The following is a 14,481-nucleotide window of genomic DNA, read 5'->3' on the forward strand; positions in this document are numbered from 1 at the left end:
ATTCGATACAGATCCTGATAGTTTGAGATGTTCTCACCCACGTTTCAGATGCTCTGAAATGCTCCGTTTAATGCTTCCAGCCCTGGTTTCGATGGAAGAACTCTTTACCCACTTCACCAGTGATAACTCTTCCACGCAGTCAAGTGTCACAGCAACCACTGGAAATCAGGATGTAGCACATAATTTAATGAATACCAAGGACAAAAGAAAAAAATCTGTATTTAATGGGCTTTGTTACTTATTACTTTTCAAAACACACCCCCAATTGTACCAAGAAAAAACAGAAATACTACAGCAATATTTTTTTTGAACAGTTAAATTTTCTTCATAAAAGTCAGAACAAGGTTGTTAATTCTTTCCCCATGGACCTCTGCTGCCCACGTCACTCCACCATACCACAAGAGCAGGAAACCTTTTTCAGCTTGTGCAGCAAGCTCTGTGTTTGGTGAGTACCGTGCCAATTCTGCCTTCCCTCACCCATCTTCCCATTATTTTTCCTACACATCTCCAGCTCAGAAAGTCCAGAGTTTAAGTTCTTAACACTTATGAGGAGCGACATGGGGAGGGTGCTCAGCTATGAGGTTGAACACCCCCCATACCAGCGATCCACGCAGTGAGCAGCTGAACCCGCCCCGCTACGACACAAGCACGGGCACAAACCCAGAGACATTGCTGGTTTTAGGTAGGTCCTCTCGCATCTGCCGAGGGTGCAAGCTGCCTAGGGTGTCGTGACTTAATCGAGTCAACTGTTGGTCTTAGGTGTGTACTGAAATTTCTCAGGCACCAACCTGATCTCCTGGTCAGAACGACTGCGTACGTACACTTGGTTGGCCCTTTTACTGGCCACAGGCTGGAATACTTTCACCTGGGTGCCTGAAGACATTTCTTCCTTGGTTCACACTCTTCAGACTTTATCTACCTTTCTGCCAACGACAAACACTTTATAAACCAACACGTACATACATATCCATACGTACGTTGGCCTAACACCACTCAGAAACAACCACTGATGACACCAGTTGCCCATTTGGGAGCTCTCACCAGGCCAAGCTTCAGAAATGCTCAGCACCCATCCTCTGGAAAATCTGGCCTTCTACATATCTCTACCAAATTTAGCACCAGAAAACCAGGAGGCATCCAAAACAACGACTCATTTCTGATTAACGGGACTGCAGTGCTTTATTCATCTCCAATAACTGGTTCCTCAGGACCGTATGCTGTGACACACTTCCTTCAGCAGGCAGATGACGAGATGTCCTAGAAAACAACTCTTCTGTTGTCTGGTTTATGCCTGTAAAAAAACTTCAGGCAAACCAAAACCTACAAAACCAAAAAGCAGCGTGCAATTCTTCACAGACAAGGACAGCAGCTACCTGACTGGTGTTATCAGAAGTGCCCTCTAATCACCCTTCCCTTTGACTCATTAACTTTCAAGGTTAAAGATACAGTTGCTTTCCCAATAGCAGCGGAGCCTTCCCCCAGTTACACTGGAGCCAATTGTGTGGGAAGCCTCCGAGATGTTTTTGCAAAGACAGAGCACCAACAGTGTCCCGGTCTATAATTAGGCATCTGAGCAATTTACAGAGGATATGTTCAAGGAAGAAAAGAGTAAGAGAATTTTATATGCACTGCTTTGTCCAAAAAAAGATTATGAAAGGCAGAGCAAAAACTATTTACCAGTCTTAGGGGGAAAATTAAGTTCATTTCATTCAGTTAAAGCTGAAGCAGATGTTCAGTATTTGTGTGTATGCCTGAAGACCTGCTACATTACAGCTTCTAACCAATGTGAACACTTAGATCAATCTGGAGAGCTGGGGGTGTAAAAAGAGGGAAAAAAAAATGCCACAACTGAAGTCCTAATTTAGTCCACCTACCACTCACGGAACAGGCCTTCAGCACTGAACAGGTGAAAGGCCGTTTTAAAAAAATAAAATTTCATGTGAATAGATTAACAGTCTTCCAAGAGTTCCTCTAGATTTTGCTTCTAGCTGGTGATTCCCATACTGCTTAGTAAAGACAATCAAAATTATTGCAGTAACAAATAAAGCTTCTCTCCGATACAAAATCTAGTCCAGAGGGCTTACTTACACAGTAAGCAAGATATCTTACATAACTGAAGACTGCATGTTGTTCTCCTCCAACGCAGCAGCTTTCAGAAAGCCACACAAAAAAGCCCGGCTCCCAAGCTGCCAACAGGACCGGGAGAAAGACCCAGTTCATTTCTTCTGAAAAAACCCCGTGATGGAGATCTGTTTGTTGGCTCTGTTGGCAGTTGCTGCCCCTTTCTTCAGGTTCTTCCTTTCTTCCTTTGGTTCTTTCTTCATAGGCAGCGCAGGCTGTTTGTGTGCAGCTGGCGGCTTGGACTTGGCAAAGTCATCCTCGCTATCTGTACAGGATTCACTCTCGTAAACCTTCTCAGTCACTGATTAGAAGAAAAGAAGAAGAGATGATGAAGGTTAAGCCTGAGTACCAAAGAGCAGAGACCTCCCCCACCGCAGCCTTCCCACTGCATTTCTGGAAATGAGCATTTTTGGTTCAAGGAGTACATGCCAGATACAGGAATTAAGTCCATTGCTCAAGATTATGCAGTAGATCCAGATGACTGGACTGGCTTTCCATACACTGAGTCAAACTGCCTCCCTTCTTTCTTACGTGTAAGATCACAGGTTAATGACTCGGAAGCTTTAGTGTCATCCAGCTCTTTCAAAATGGCTTGGTGGCACCACACACATTCATTCACAGGCCACATGCACGCCTTAAACAGCAGCAGCCCAAGGCTCCCCACTGGGAAAGGCCCTCGAGAGGACAGTTCCCTTTCCAAAGCTATTCAAGTGACGCCCTCTTCTAGAAACAAGGCCCAACTGTGCTGAAGACCATGAATTCATCTTGCAGAGGCTGACAAGCAGCTATCAGAAAGCGTCGAATCTGAATGAGATCAGAATCCGTAGTTTAGCATTAGATGATGGAACATCTATTTTACGGTTAAAAACCACCATTCTGACTTGGCCTGATTTCCACAAGGGCCAAATCAATCAGATTGTCCTGAAATCCAGACAAGACAACCCAGAGACAGACCCAGCCTTCCTTCACCAGCACCACGCGTATCAGATGGTCAGGGAAGAGTGAAGCAAACGTAGCACACCTCAGAGATGAGAGAAGGAGCACAAAACCTTGGGGGCAGCTGCTTTCTATACAGGTGGGCAAGCAGGGCAATCATAAAGAAATCCCTTAAAAAAATAAAACCAAACCCATGACTGAAATCAAGGACTATGACTGAATGGGATTGCCAGCTCACTGCTGTCAGCATCCGGTGATGGAAAGCTAAGGGATATAAAACAACGCTCACGGAAATTAAACTGGAGTCAGCTCTACTGATGAAAGCCATCATAAGATACTAGTAAATGTTGTTGTATCAGCTTTCCCAGCAGTGCTCTGGTATTCTTCTAGTAAGCCATTTTTCTTCAGCAACTGTATTCTTTTAAACAGATGTCCTAACTTCCCGTCTTCTGGGAAATTGGCTTTCACTTGTATTAATGCATCAAATTAAATAAGGTTTTCTACGTAACCGGAGACCGGGAAGAGGAATGGTATGAAATCCTGCCCCACAGTGCTAGTGGATGCTCAAACAGGGACTGTAAAACCGAGCTAACCTCCCTTCGGGGGCAACTGGCTTTTCAGTGAGCAGCTTTAACAGACCACCGGCCACCTACTGAGCTTTGAAAGCTTATCACATTGTCACCCCGTCAGTAATTGTTGGTAACTCCAAAAGCGTGCACTGAATCCCCTCCAATTGCAAGATAACACAGCTTAGATCAGCTTTCTTTTACTGAGATCTCAGCTGAACTTAAAAATTCTGTATTTGCGGCAGCTATGGGCACACAGATAGTTACTGATGCTCAGCTCACAGCCAGACTCACTAAATCACGGTAACTCAAATTACGTGAGCTCTAACTTAAACCAGTGCTGTAAGATGAATTTACTTACAATGTACACATATATATTCCAACAAACAAAGTCCATGTGCATCCTTTCAAGCTTTAGAGAGTGCAAGGTAGAAATACACTAGCTTAAACCTCAGTAATTCCCCTTTGCTATAGACTAAGAGCAGGCACTCAATTGAGTCCCAGCTGATGCATGGTAACATGCCTTGTACTAAACTCCACAGATACTTTAATTGCTCAATTTCCCTCAGGGCTAATCCCTACATTAGTTTGGCTTTTTGACACCAATTCCTTGCTGTTGCAGCTATTGTGAAAATGATCACTTAAAATCACGGAGAAATATAACGTACAGCCTAATCCTAACATTAGGATTTAATATCTCTTAAAACCTAGTCCTTGTTTAAAAAAAAAAAGACGACAGCAGGGAAAGTGGAAAAAACCCCTTATATTTCAAAGAATAACAACAATTTACATTAGCCCAGGAGATTTGCAAGTTATTTAGCCTTCAAATGATTAGGCCTGTGCATGGAAAGTGTGGGGAAGGGAAGGGAGGAGAGAAACCAGACAATAACCAGACAGCAAGTTCTGCACAACAGACTGGTAGGATTTTAGTACGAAAAGCAGCATCTCCTCCCTACCCAGTTCCTCAATATCCCAGCTCCATCCCTTTCTCTTTCCTAGAGGATCTGTCTCCCAAAGGCACAACAGGGGCTTGCATTTCCCTTTTCATAAAACCGTAGTGGATATGAACTGTAAAACCAAAGGTCTGGATTTCACAAGAGACTATTAAACCCCTTGAGGGTGAAGAGAAGAGAAAGACAAATCTTCCCAGCCCCGGTACGTTTGGAAAGGGCCGAACAGAAAGAGAAGAGCACTCTTTGCTGGAAGCTGAACCCGGAACAGTCATTACTGCGAGCTCTGGATGCAGACCTTGTTCAACTCAACTCCCCAGCTAATGCTTTTTTGTTCCATTTTCCTTCCAAGTGTTTTAATGGTCCTATCTGGGATGGGAGAGCAAAACACCCCATAACATAACTAGCCAAAGCAGTCAATAACTTTGTGCAAGTCCAATCCTTTGACAAAAATCCAGTACTTGAGATTTCAGTTACTAGCATAGCCAGTTGCTGAGTGCTAGCTTTATATTTCTTTAAAGGAGACACACAAAGTTAATAGGAAACATAAGATACAACTATACAGACAGGTGCAAACAGACACAAGCTGACTCGCATCCAGACAGCTCCAAATCTGGGCCAAGCAAGTCTGTATCTATCTACGCTTATGCACAATGACAAACCTGTACAACGGCAACAGATCTTCTCCTAGAACTGGCTGAGCTCCCTTGACATCTACTCAGATCAGCAAGGCTGGAGAATGTTAAGCATCCCATACAATTGAGCTGACAACAGTGCTACAAAAACACATTCCATCCTCTTAAATTTTCTAACACCTTTAAAAAAAAAAAAAAGACAAAGATTCTGAACTCCTGCAGCTCTACTTCAATGTCAGGACACAGAGGAGGAAACAAGTACAGTGGTGTCACACAGCTTTCTCCAGGTCACAGGAGGAAGCAGTGTCCAGTCAGGCTGGAATTCAAAGCTTCTGGCTCTTACTACTTCTGCAGAGACTCTCCTCCCTCCTGAAAGCAGAGCAATCCTTATCAGAAACAGAAACCCTCTCAAGGATTTAAGCCCCAACTTATTCCTTGTTTATCTGGGATACTTAAAGTTTATATTAACATATAATCAAGCTCTGCTGCACAGCTCTGGATTTATCCCCAAAAGAAAAAAAAAAAAAACAAACCCAAACTGAACTTCTCCCACCCAGAATTTATCCCAAAACCCAGACCTCTCTCTGCACCATCTTTAAAAGTTTGTGTCTTTGGAGAGGAGAGCAAATGAAGGTGGTGTTCGTGCTGGCAGGAGGGAAGGGAGAAGAACTGAAAGAAAATCTGTGAATAATCAAAAAAGAATAAGGATTCAGACACAGTTCCATGACTCCCTACCCAGGCCTTCACCAAAAGAGCAGTTACCTCAATCTGGGAGCATGAGGTTGAAGTTGAATAACAAAGTGATTTTGTGAACCTCTTTCTAAGCCTGGGAGAGGCTGGCCTGCAAAAATCTTCAACACATCTTCAATAAAGTTAGTTCCACTGAGGTGTAGGAGACAGCTAGTCTTACCCATGCAGCCTTCTTCTTCATCAATAAACATTTTGGATTTCAGCACACGCTTCCGTTTCCTCCTCCTCCCTCCAGCTGAAACCTGAAGGACATTGCAGTATTGTGAGAAATCAAGAGTTAAGGCCCTGTGCACGTACACAGGTCATAAAAGCATCAGCCCCAAGGGTGAAATCTAGTCTTTCTAGTGAAGCTGAGCATGATTTGATAACTAATTCTGTCCTTTCGCAGGATATCCTAGTCTCATTTTTGCTAATGCCACAGTACTCCCTATCCTACCGGGACAAATTTCAGAGAGACAAAATACAACTTAAATGAGGCAGCAAGCTTTCCCATCTGCCAGTACAGGGGGCACATTTCTCTTCTGGGGCATGTGATATTTTGAAATGTGTTTAGTTATGTGAGGAGGTGGCACCAGGGTTGTGCCATCATACCTCCGAAGAATGAGGAAATAACACGGTGTGCAAGACACCAGAACTCCTGCCGTGACAGCTGCACTTTCAGTAAAACTACATGTATTTTCTCAGCTCAGAGGTCGACTTCTTGCCAATCGCAGCCCACCTCCCTTACGCAGCAGCTTCCCTGCGATACAAGGTTGAATACCAAGAGTCTCTGGTTTCATTTCTGGCCCTGCCCTGACTCCTGAGGCCAAGATTCAGAGGGAAGAGTGTTCAAATACGAGCCACAATTCATCAAGCATTAGGAGGGAAAAAGAGAAGAAAACAGAAAACTGCACTGTCAGCAGAAAAGCTGGAGTTTAAATAATGGTCTAGAAAATGAATGAACTAGTGAACATGGTGGATTCTTTCAAGCAGGATGACGTGATGGACTTGACAAGCAAACAGGACCTCCCCTATAGCATCTGAAAAGTGGTTGGGCAATCCCCATCGAGTTGGATAAAACCAGAAGTTAATCACCCTAATGTGCTCTTACCTCTGTGGATGCAGGCTCCAGTTCAGTTTTCAGAGCAGGTACAGGAGGTGGAGATGGAGCTTTCTCTTCCTCAGGTGTGGGAGACGGTGGGACATCTGCTAAGAAAATGAACATCTCGATAGCAAGCGGGTCTAATGCACCCTTGCAGCTACCTTTTTGTCTCAGGTCATTTAATTTAACTCTGAGCAATTGCTTGTAACCTGTATTTAGATCAAGGTTTACGAGTTCTCACTCAGATTTGTTTAATTCAAGTCAGGACAAATAGTTCAAAGCGGTCGGCCTCCAGCCAGACGGCTCACCCTGTGCTAAGGTGCTATGCACTGCAGTTCCCAAAGGAAGGAGGGTGGAGGGTGGGATAGGATGGGAGAAGTGCATTTGGGATTCTTGGTAAGCCAAAATCAGTTCCACCAAATGAAACTTTAAAGAGAGGCACAGAAACTGGCATGTTTTAGCCGTATATTTCACTTGCTCATTAAAAAGAGGGACTGTAATTTGTTTAGAAATTGTAAGAGTCAGGATTTAAGACTACATATTCCTGAAACACTGGATGACCTTAGTTTCTCTACCTCTTCCCCATTGGTAAAAAGTCATTACTTCACAGGTGGTGCTACACATCCCAAACAATTAATGCTATTAGCTTGAAACCACCTTAGTCCAAGAACTAAGTGCAATATACTATTACCCGCCCTGCAACATTGTTAAGGCAGACCCCAATCTTTCATTTGAAAGACAAACAAAAAACCAAACCACCCCCAAACCCAGCCCATTCTCTCATCTGTCATAATCTATGCTCTCCTCTGGGTGCAAGGACAGAGATAGTGGAATCCTTTCAATGCCAAAACTGACTGAAACGGTCAAGGCCACCTTCACAAATTTGTACAGAGCAAAATCAGCTCTGGAGCCTCTACCAGCAATGTCAAACAGGGCCTTAGCAAGACTAGCAGGGCTTATAGACAAACGAGAAAGCCAGGGTCACTCTTCTGTGGGGCTGGCAGAGGGACAGAGACTGGACAGCGAAGAAAAATCAGTGCAGGGCAAGAGGGGAAGGAGCAGCACCTTGCACCACACAGCAGGCACCGTGACTAATTTAAACAGCTTTAAGGAATCCTCTCCAACTCCAAGTGAGAAACGCTGCCATGCAAGTCCTCAAATGTGGGGGAGAGCTAGGAATGTGGGGGAAGAAAACTCCTCATCTGACCTATTGCTTAATAATAACAACAATGACGCTGGATGGGAGGACAGAGTGCCTGCTTGGCTTCTCCTCCCAGCTCTGCTGGCTGTAGCCCTGCATTCATCCTGTCGCTGTAACACAAATTCTGGATCTGTAGCTGTCCCAACAGATTAGGTCAGTGTTAAGAGTTATGACTGTGCCAGGCATGCAGCCAACTGACCTTCATAGGTTAAGAAGGGCTCAAGTGAAACAGTGGTTGGCTGCCAAGGCTAAATAATAATAAATTACATTCTTCAAACAAGGACTCAGCCTCCTAACTACTTCAGTAAGCGAGGCACAGAAATGCAAACAGAGTGGGATAACATGACTCGGTATTTCACCTTGCTCCAAAGAGCTGGGTCTGGCAGCTGTGCAAAGATAAAACCAAACAACGGATCTGCTCTAAGGTGCTAACTGCTGGGGCAGCCAGGACCGCAGCCGAGGAGCTGCAGGGAACTCAAAATTCTCAATATTTATCATAGTCTCACAGCAACTGCAGGCTGAAGCGCCCATATACTGCACAGCACCAAACCTGCTTCACAAACTACCCAGGCTGGCCACATCAATTTGACAATATTTTTAAGAGAGCATACGCTAAGAGGGCTGAAAACCAGCCTGGTGAAAAACTGCCACCTCTGCCGTACTTGAGCGGAGGCTGCTGAAGGTATTTTCAGCACGTCAACTCCACTATGCTTGCTTGGGGGAAATCTTGGCTTTTCTTCAGCCTCCTTTAAATGAGTTCTCCCAGGTTTTGGCAGGCAGAAGGCACCTTCTCCCCACGTCAGAGTGTTTCAGACTACCATCAAGCTGCGTCTCTATTACTTTATTATCCTCTTCTAGCCAACACAGCCCTCTGACATGTGATAACTCCTGAGTCAACCTCTAGCTGCTGCCCACAGTTTACTCAACAGCAACAGCTGCATGAAATGGATACAAGTTGGGCAATTGGATGTACCAAAGATGTAAATCCTGGCTTTGTTCGGTTTGCTCTGACCCTGCCTGGAAAAACTGTGAGAAGCTTTAGTGCTTCTGCTGCGGCTCTCCGAAACCGATAGAGTTTGTAGGTTACAGTGCCACTGAAATCACCCTCCAAAGTGGCTGTAAAACATTTGTCAACACTGCGAAACGCTGCCTGTGTTGGTATAGCTGAAGCTGCCAAAACCTCCTGTCCTCTGTGGACACGCTTGTGTAGTTTATTCTGGCACTGGAAGCAAAACAACCTGCAGTGACTAAGGCACCCTCATACCAATATAATCTTTTAATGAAAAATCATTTAAATGGAGAGGATTGTGCCTTATGCCCTCTCTGTATTTTCAACTTGGTACAATGTGCTGACACTCATGTAAGAAGAGCTTATTTTGGGCTAATTTCAGTACATTAAGAGCAGACTAATACAGAACAACGCAAAAGACTTGCCCCGACGTTAAGAGCGCCCGTACAGCGCTTCGCATCAGTCGTACGGACCCAGTTTCAAACCCACAAAACGTCGCTAAGTCTGCCTGAAAAAGGGCAGTGGTTTTACTAGCGGTTACACAGGTGGAGCCCTGTCTGAACGCCAATCACAGCAATGGCTGCGGACAAGCGTCCCCTTGTATCTGCAGCTGCACCCGCAGGAAAGGTTAGCACCCCTGCCCGAGGCCGTGCCTCCTCGAGCTGCGCGGAGAAGCCTGGGCAAGCACCTCCTCGTTTGCTTCGAGCGGAGGTCAGCCAGGTTAGCGCGGCGTGTTAGCATAAGCAGCAGCTAGACTGTTAGCCTTTGATATCTGCTCTGGTAGTGCAGCTTCCCATATTGCATTTTGCATATTTAGAACTTACCCCTCCATCATCTGTGGGTGAATTACGCAGGTGGCGGATGAACCGTGCCCTGTCTGGCAGCGATTTCCAAATGCTGTGCAGCATATGGTGCCTTCCTCCCTGCTCCCACAGGGATGCAGGGTGGAACAATGTCACTCCAGGCCGCCCCATTTTGCTCACTGATGCTGCCGATTAAAAGTGCCCCTGCTCTCTGGAGAAACCTGTTTCCAACCTTTCCAAGGATAAATGCTCTCAAAGTCCAGCTGCTGTACATTTTTCTTTTGTTTTTAATTATTTGTTTCATCCAACTTACATTCTTATACTTGAATACTGAATCTAATATTACCAGTTTGGATTCTGTATGAATATTTCAAAGAATTCAAATCTATCTGCTTTCATCTGGTTGGATTTAGAACGGCAAGCGGCAGAACCAAATGGCTGAATGCAGACCTCATCAGGGTGGTTCAGATAGCCATTAGCTTAAAAAGGAAGAAGGGAGAAGCTCTCTCGATTCTCATCTTTCCCTTTTGAAAGAGGGAATAGTACTAAGCTAATCTGAGTAATATACAAATTTGTATACACAAGCTGTAATTTGCATAAATTTACAATTCTAATACACAACACAGAGCCAATTCTTGACATAATGGAAGGAACAAAGAGGACTACAATGCAGGAGGAGCAACAGCAGTGACAAGAAAATTGTCCAAACAGAAAGTCAAACTTTCTGCATACATCTCCAGTAGGTTAAATAGGAGTAAACCAAAAACCAACCCTCCCCACAGACGAGCGGGTAGGTAGCCTTACTTGTATTGTTTTTAATGTCTAAAGCTACTGAGAATGAGGTTAATAAGACAACTGGGCCCCCAACCTGACCAGAGGACCAGACCCATGGTTTCTAATTGCAAATGCCGTTAACTTGTGCTTAAGAGCACAAATAAAACAAGGGAGAACAACTAAACAGACCTGCGTGCACTGAGGTAGGAATACACGCGCAGTCTCTGGACCACACCTTGGAATAAACGAAAACACAAGGCACCACATTCAAAGGCATTAACTATTTAGCACATACTAACGTAATACAAGTATTAATCGAAAGAGCAGAGAACTCTAATATTCAAAATCAAAATGAGTATGCAGCAAGCAGGAGTTTGTAGTACTCTAGAAAGCGCTGCTCAATTTATGACAGTCTTAAGGCACTGCTCTGTCTCTGGACATGAAAAGAGTTCTAACAGAAATGGATAAGGAAAGCAGACTCTGTGGTCACCTCTCAGCTTGCTGTGCGCTCAGAGCACTGTCATGAACACAGGCTGGGGGTCCCCAACTCACGGCAGCACAAGACAACTGAACCAACAAGCTTTCATGCTTCAAAGAGCAGCCTCTCCGCACAGCCCTACCACGCGCCTGAAACACGGGGCTCATTTCTGCCTGCTCTCCTTAGCAGAGAACGGATGAGCTGAGAGATTCCAGCCCAGCAAGGAGCAGCGCTTCAAGTGGCTAAACGGGCTGGATTTCAATCTTCCCTCTTCAGAGCTAAACAACGCAGCTTGTCAGTAGGCTGAATGATGAGTAAATGGAAAGACCAGATAATAGCTTACAAACATTTAAAGAAATAAATACCAAAGAGTGTGGGCATATATATATTTTTTTATAGCCAAACAAGGAGCTGCACACAGGAATGTGATGAAATTAAGTCTGATCATGAAGAACAGCTTCCTGAGAGATTTATCATCTCGTGGAATAGTCCGAATAGAAGTGATGGATGCCTGATGACAGAGATCACTTGAAATTATGCTGGGCAGAAGAGAAACCATGAAAATAGGCTAAGGTGGCATGGAGACTGCTCAGATATCCAACAGCATTTGCCTCTCTAACTTGTATTACAGATTCTCTTCATTTCATGGTTGTTTCTCATGTGCTAGCCACACTAAATAAGCAAACAGCTTCAGTTCTCCTGCTGGAGTCCATCTCTTTGCTAACACAACCTATTTGCTGTTTCACCTTTTTTTATTGGAGCTGTACACCAAACTGGTGGTTTCAATTATTTGTCCATAATGATCCCCGAATTCTTTGCCTGATCAGCTTGTTGGATGACTGTTCCACTTAGCACATCTCCCTAGCTCGATCCCAATTTATTTTCCAGTTATCTATATTGAACGGCATTTGTCACCTCAATTATCCAAATTCTTTGGAATCCGGCCCTGCTGTTCCTCATTATGAGCCCGAATCTTGCGACGTTCTGGGCACCCTACTCCTATCAAAGCCAACAGCCACTGAGGAGACGCAGAGTCGCATCGGATATGGCTCAACTGTTTTGCCTCCAGTTTCTCTATTATCTTTTTTTTTTTTTGGAAGTCTTGCTTCCAATGCTGTCTTCCAAACCATTTCTATAAACAGACAGAATAAAGACACTAAAAATGACCCTGGGAGGGGGGAGGTCACTTTGCAAGTGTTTACTCACCAAATAAACTGGTTATGACCAGTCCTACAATTCTGGAAGGCGTGATACCTTTCACAAGAGATTTGAGAACCCCCTTCCCACACGTCAGTGTGACTGGCAGCACACTTGGTGAGGAGACAGCCAGATCTGAGCTAAGCTAAAACAAAGACTGAATGACTGAGGCATCTCAACCGTATGCCCAAGTGCTTGCAGCACAAGATAAACAGAAAGCTCAAGCTACAGCCATTTGCACGGTCTTTAGTCCTCTAAACTATTCCCTCAATTGTTGACCAACAGCCTCGGATAGCAATATTGTCGAAATCAGGCCCCTGACCTACATGCCTGGTTGTTTACACATCTTTTTACCTTCCTCATCACTGCTGTCAGACTGAAGTTGTTTAATTCGCTTCCTCTTTCTCTTTAGATTTTCAGGATCTCTTTCTTCCTCATTATCCGATTTGTCCACCCTCTTCATTTTACTGCCACAAAAAGAAAAGAAAAAAGGAATGAACATGTGTTATCCCTTGTGCATGCATGAAAGCGTCAGGCATGTTTAGACAAGCACGTTCCTGATAGAAGTACTGCTAGCAAGGACATCAAATACCTCTGTATGTCTTCAAAACATGAGCATCACATATGCTGAAGTATACTCACCTATACAATCAGGCATAGGTGCATGAGCATTTTCAAGCCTCTCATCCTTACCCATATCCAGTTCTCCAAAACAAGGAGGATTTCTTTAGCCCCTCTGCAGTTCAACAGTTTGCCCAGTACCTCACCTAGCTTGGCCACAGCAACCTGGCAAGAGTGCATTTCTGATCTTGTCTCTATAGCTCAGGCTCCCAAACACTAATGTCCCCAACAGCATCGCTCAGAAGCTCTTTTGACAGACTGCTTGCCACTGACTGACTATGAGGTAGTGTCTCAGAATCCTGGAGCCATTTTTAAAGACTACTGGAAAAATAAAATAGCTTCTTTCTTTTTAATGTTGGCGAGACGTGTCAGACTAACAAGCCTGGAGGCTAAAGGCCCACGTATCCTCATAGAGCTGGTACAGCCCAAGTGGCCTTCCCAACACCACACTGCCAACATGCAGTTTCCAGGCCCTTGGCTTTTTGAATAAGACTATCAATAAGAAGACCAGTTAGCACTAACTGCGATGGTGGGCTGGGTGGTGTGCTTACCTAGTTAGTTAGAAACGGATTGAGACCACCAATTAATTACTCATAGGCCACCAGAGAGCCATCAGACTGTAATGATTTTTTGTCTCTGTCAGTTTGGGTTGGATTAAACACAAAGGGCTGAACTTAAAATTTACTTGGAGTCTCAGCCCAAAGTAAACCAGTGGCATTGAAAGCAGCAGTACATTAGCTATGGAAATCAACAAGCAGAACTTTGTGTGCTGGAAGCTGTGTACATATAAGCTTGGGAATATACTACCTTCCCTGCAGTACAGGTGCTCCTGCCAGCCCCCACAGATTGCCTGCGGGGTCTACACTAAGTCTGCTCACAGCGTGAGGTTGTCTCATGGAAAGCCACCCCCTACCACTGAAGACTACCTGGACTGTGTCCCTTCCCATTTGCAATGGCACAAATGGCCCTGAGGCACCTACAGCACTAAATGGAAAAGAAATATTAGGAAAGAATTCCAAGAGAGATCATTTTAGCCAGGTTTAATGCAGTTTAGTAGCTGGAAACAGGAGGTGAGCCAGCATTGTATGACCAGCCAGCTCCATGCAGGCCATCAACATGCGGGTTAACAGATTACAGGCACCCTGAATGGCGTGGCCCACCTTTTTTTGTCCTTTTGTTGAATTCTAGCAGGCTCTGTTTTCTTCCCAGGTTTCTCTACTACAGTATTAGGGGATGACTCTGGTTCTGCTACAGGAACTGAAGGCTTGACTACTTCTTTCTCCTCCTTTGGCTGCTCAGGCACAGAGTTGACTTTGAGTTTATCTGTGAATAAACCATTAAAAAAAGAACAAACACTGG

At 44.5% G+C, this 14,481-nt stretch overlaps 1 protein-coding gene across 2 annotated transcripts in view; it reads right to left on the reverse strand.

The window, feature by feature from the left end:
* Positions 1 to 207: 207 nt before the first annotated feature.
* Positions 208 to 14,481, reverse strand: part of POLD3 (DNA polymerase delta 3, accessory subunit) — a 30,008-nt gene continuing 15,734 nt past the window's right edge. The window contains exons 8-12 of one of the 2 annotated variants that reach the window (XM_072850996.1): positions 14,283 to 14,445; positions 12,856 to 12,968; positions 7,049 to 7,143; positions 6,119 to 6,200; positions 208 to 2,422 (exon numbers count right to left, since the gene is read on the reverse strand). In XM_072850996.1, the coding sequence (XP_072707097.1) occupies positions 2,217 to 2,422; positions 6,119 to 6,200; positions 7,049 to 7,143; positions 12,856 to 12,968; positions 14,283 to 14,445 (659 nt within the window). In that variant the 3' untranslated portion in view covers positions 208 to 2,216. Of the gene's footprint in view, positions 2,423 to 6,118; positions 6,201 to 7,048; positions 7,147 to 12,855; positions 12,969 to 14,282; positions 14,446 to 14,481 lie in introns of both variants that reach the window. The other variant, XM_072850995.1, reaches the window with a different exon arrangement.

This window comes from Ciconia boyciana, chromosome 1, assembly GCF_034638445.1.
Source record: "Ciconia boyciana chromosome 1, ASM3463844v1, whole genome shotgun sequence".
NCBI classification, from domain to species: domain Eukaryota; kingdom Metazoa; phylum Chordata; class Aves; order Ciconiiformes; family Ciconiidae; genus Ciconia; species Ciconia boyciana.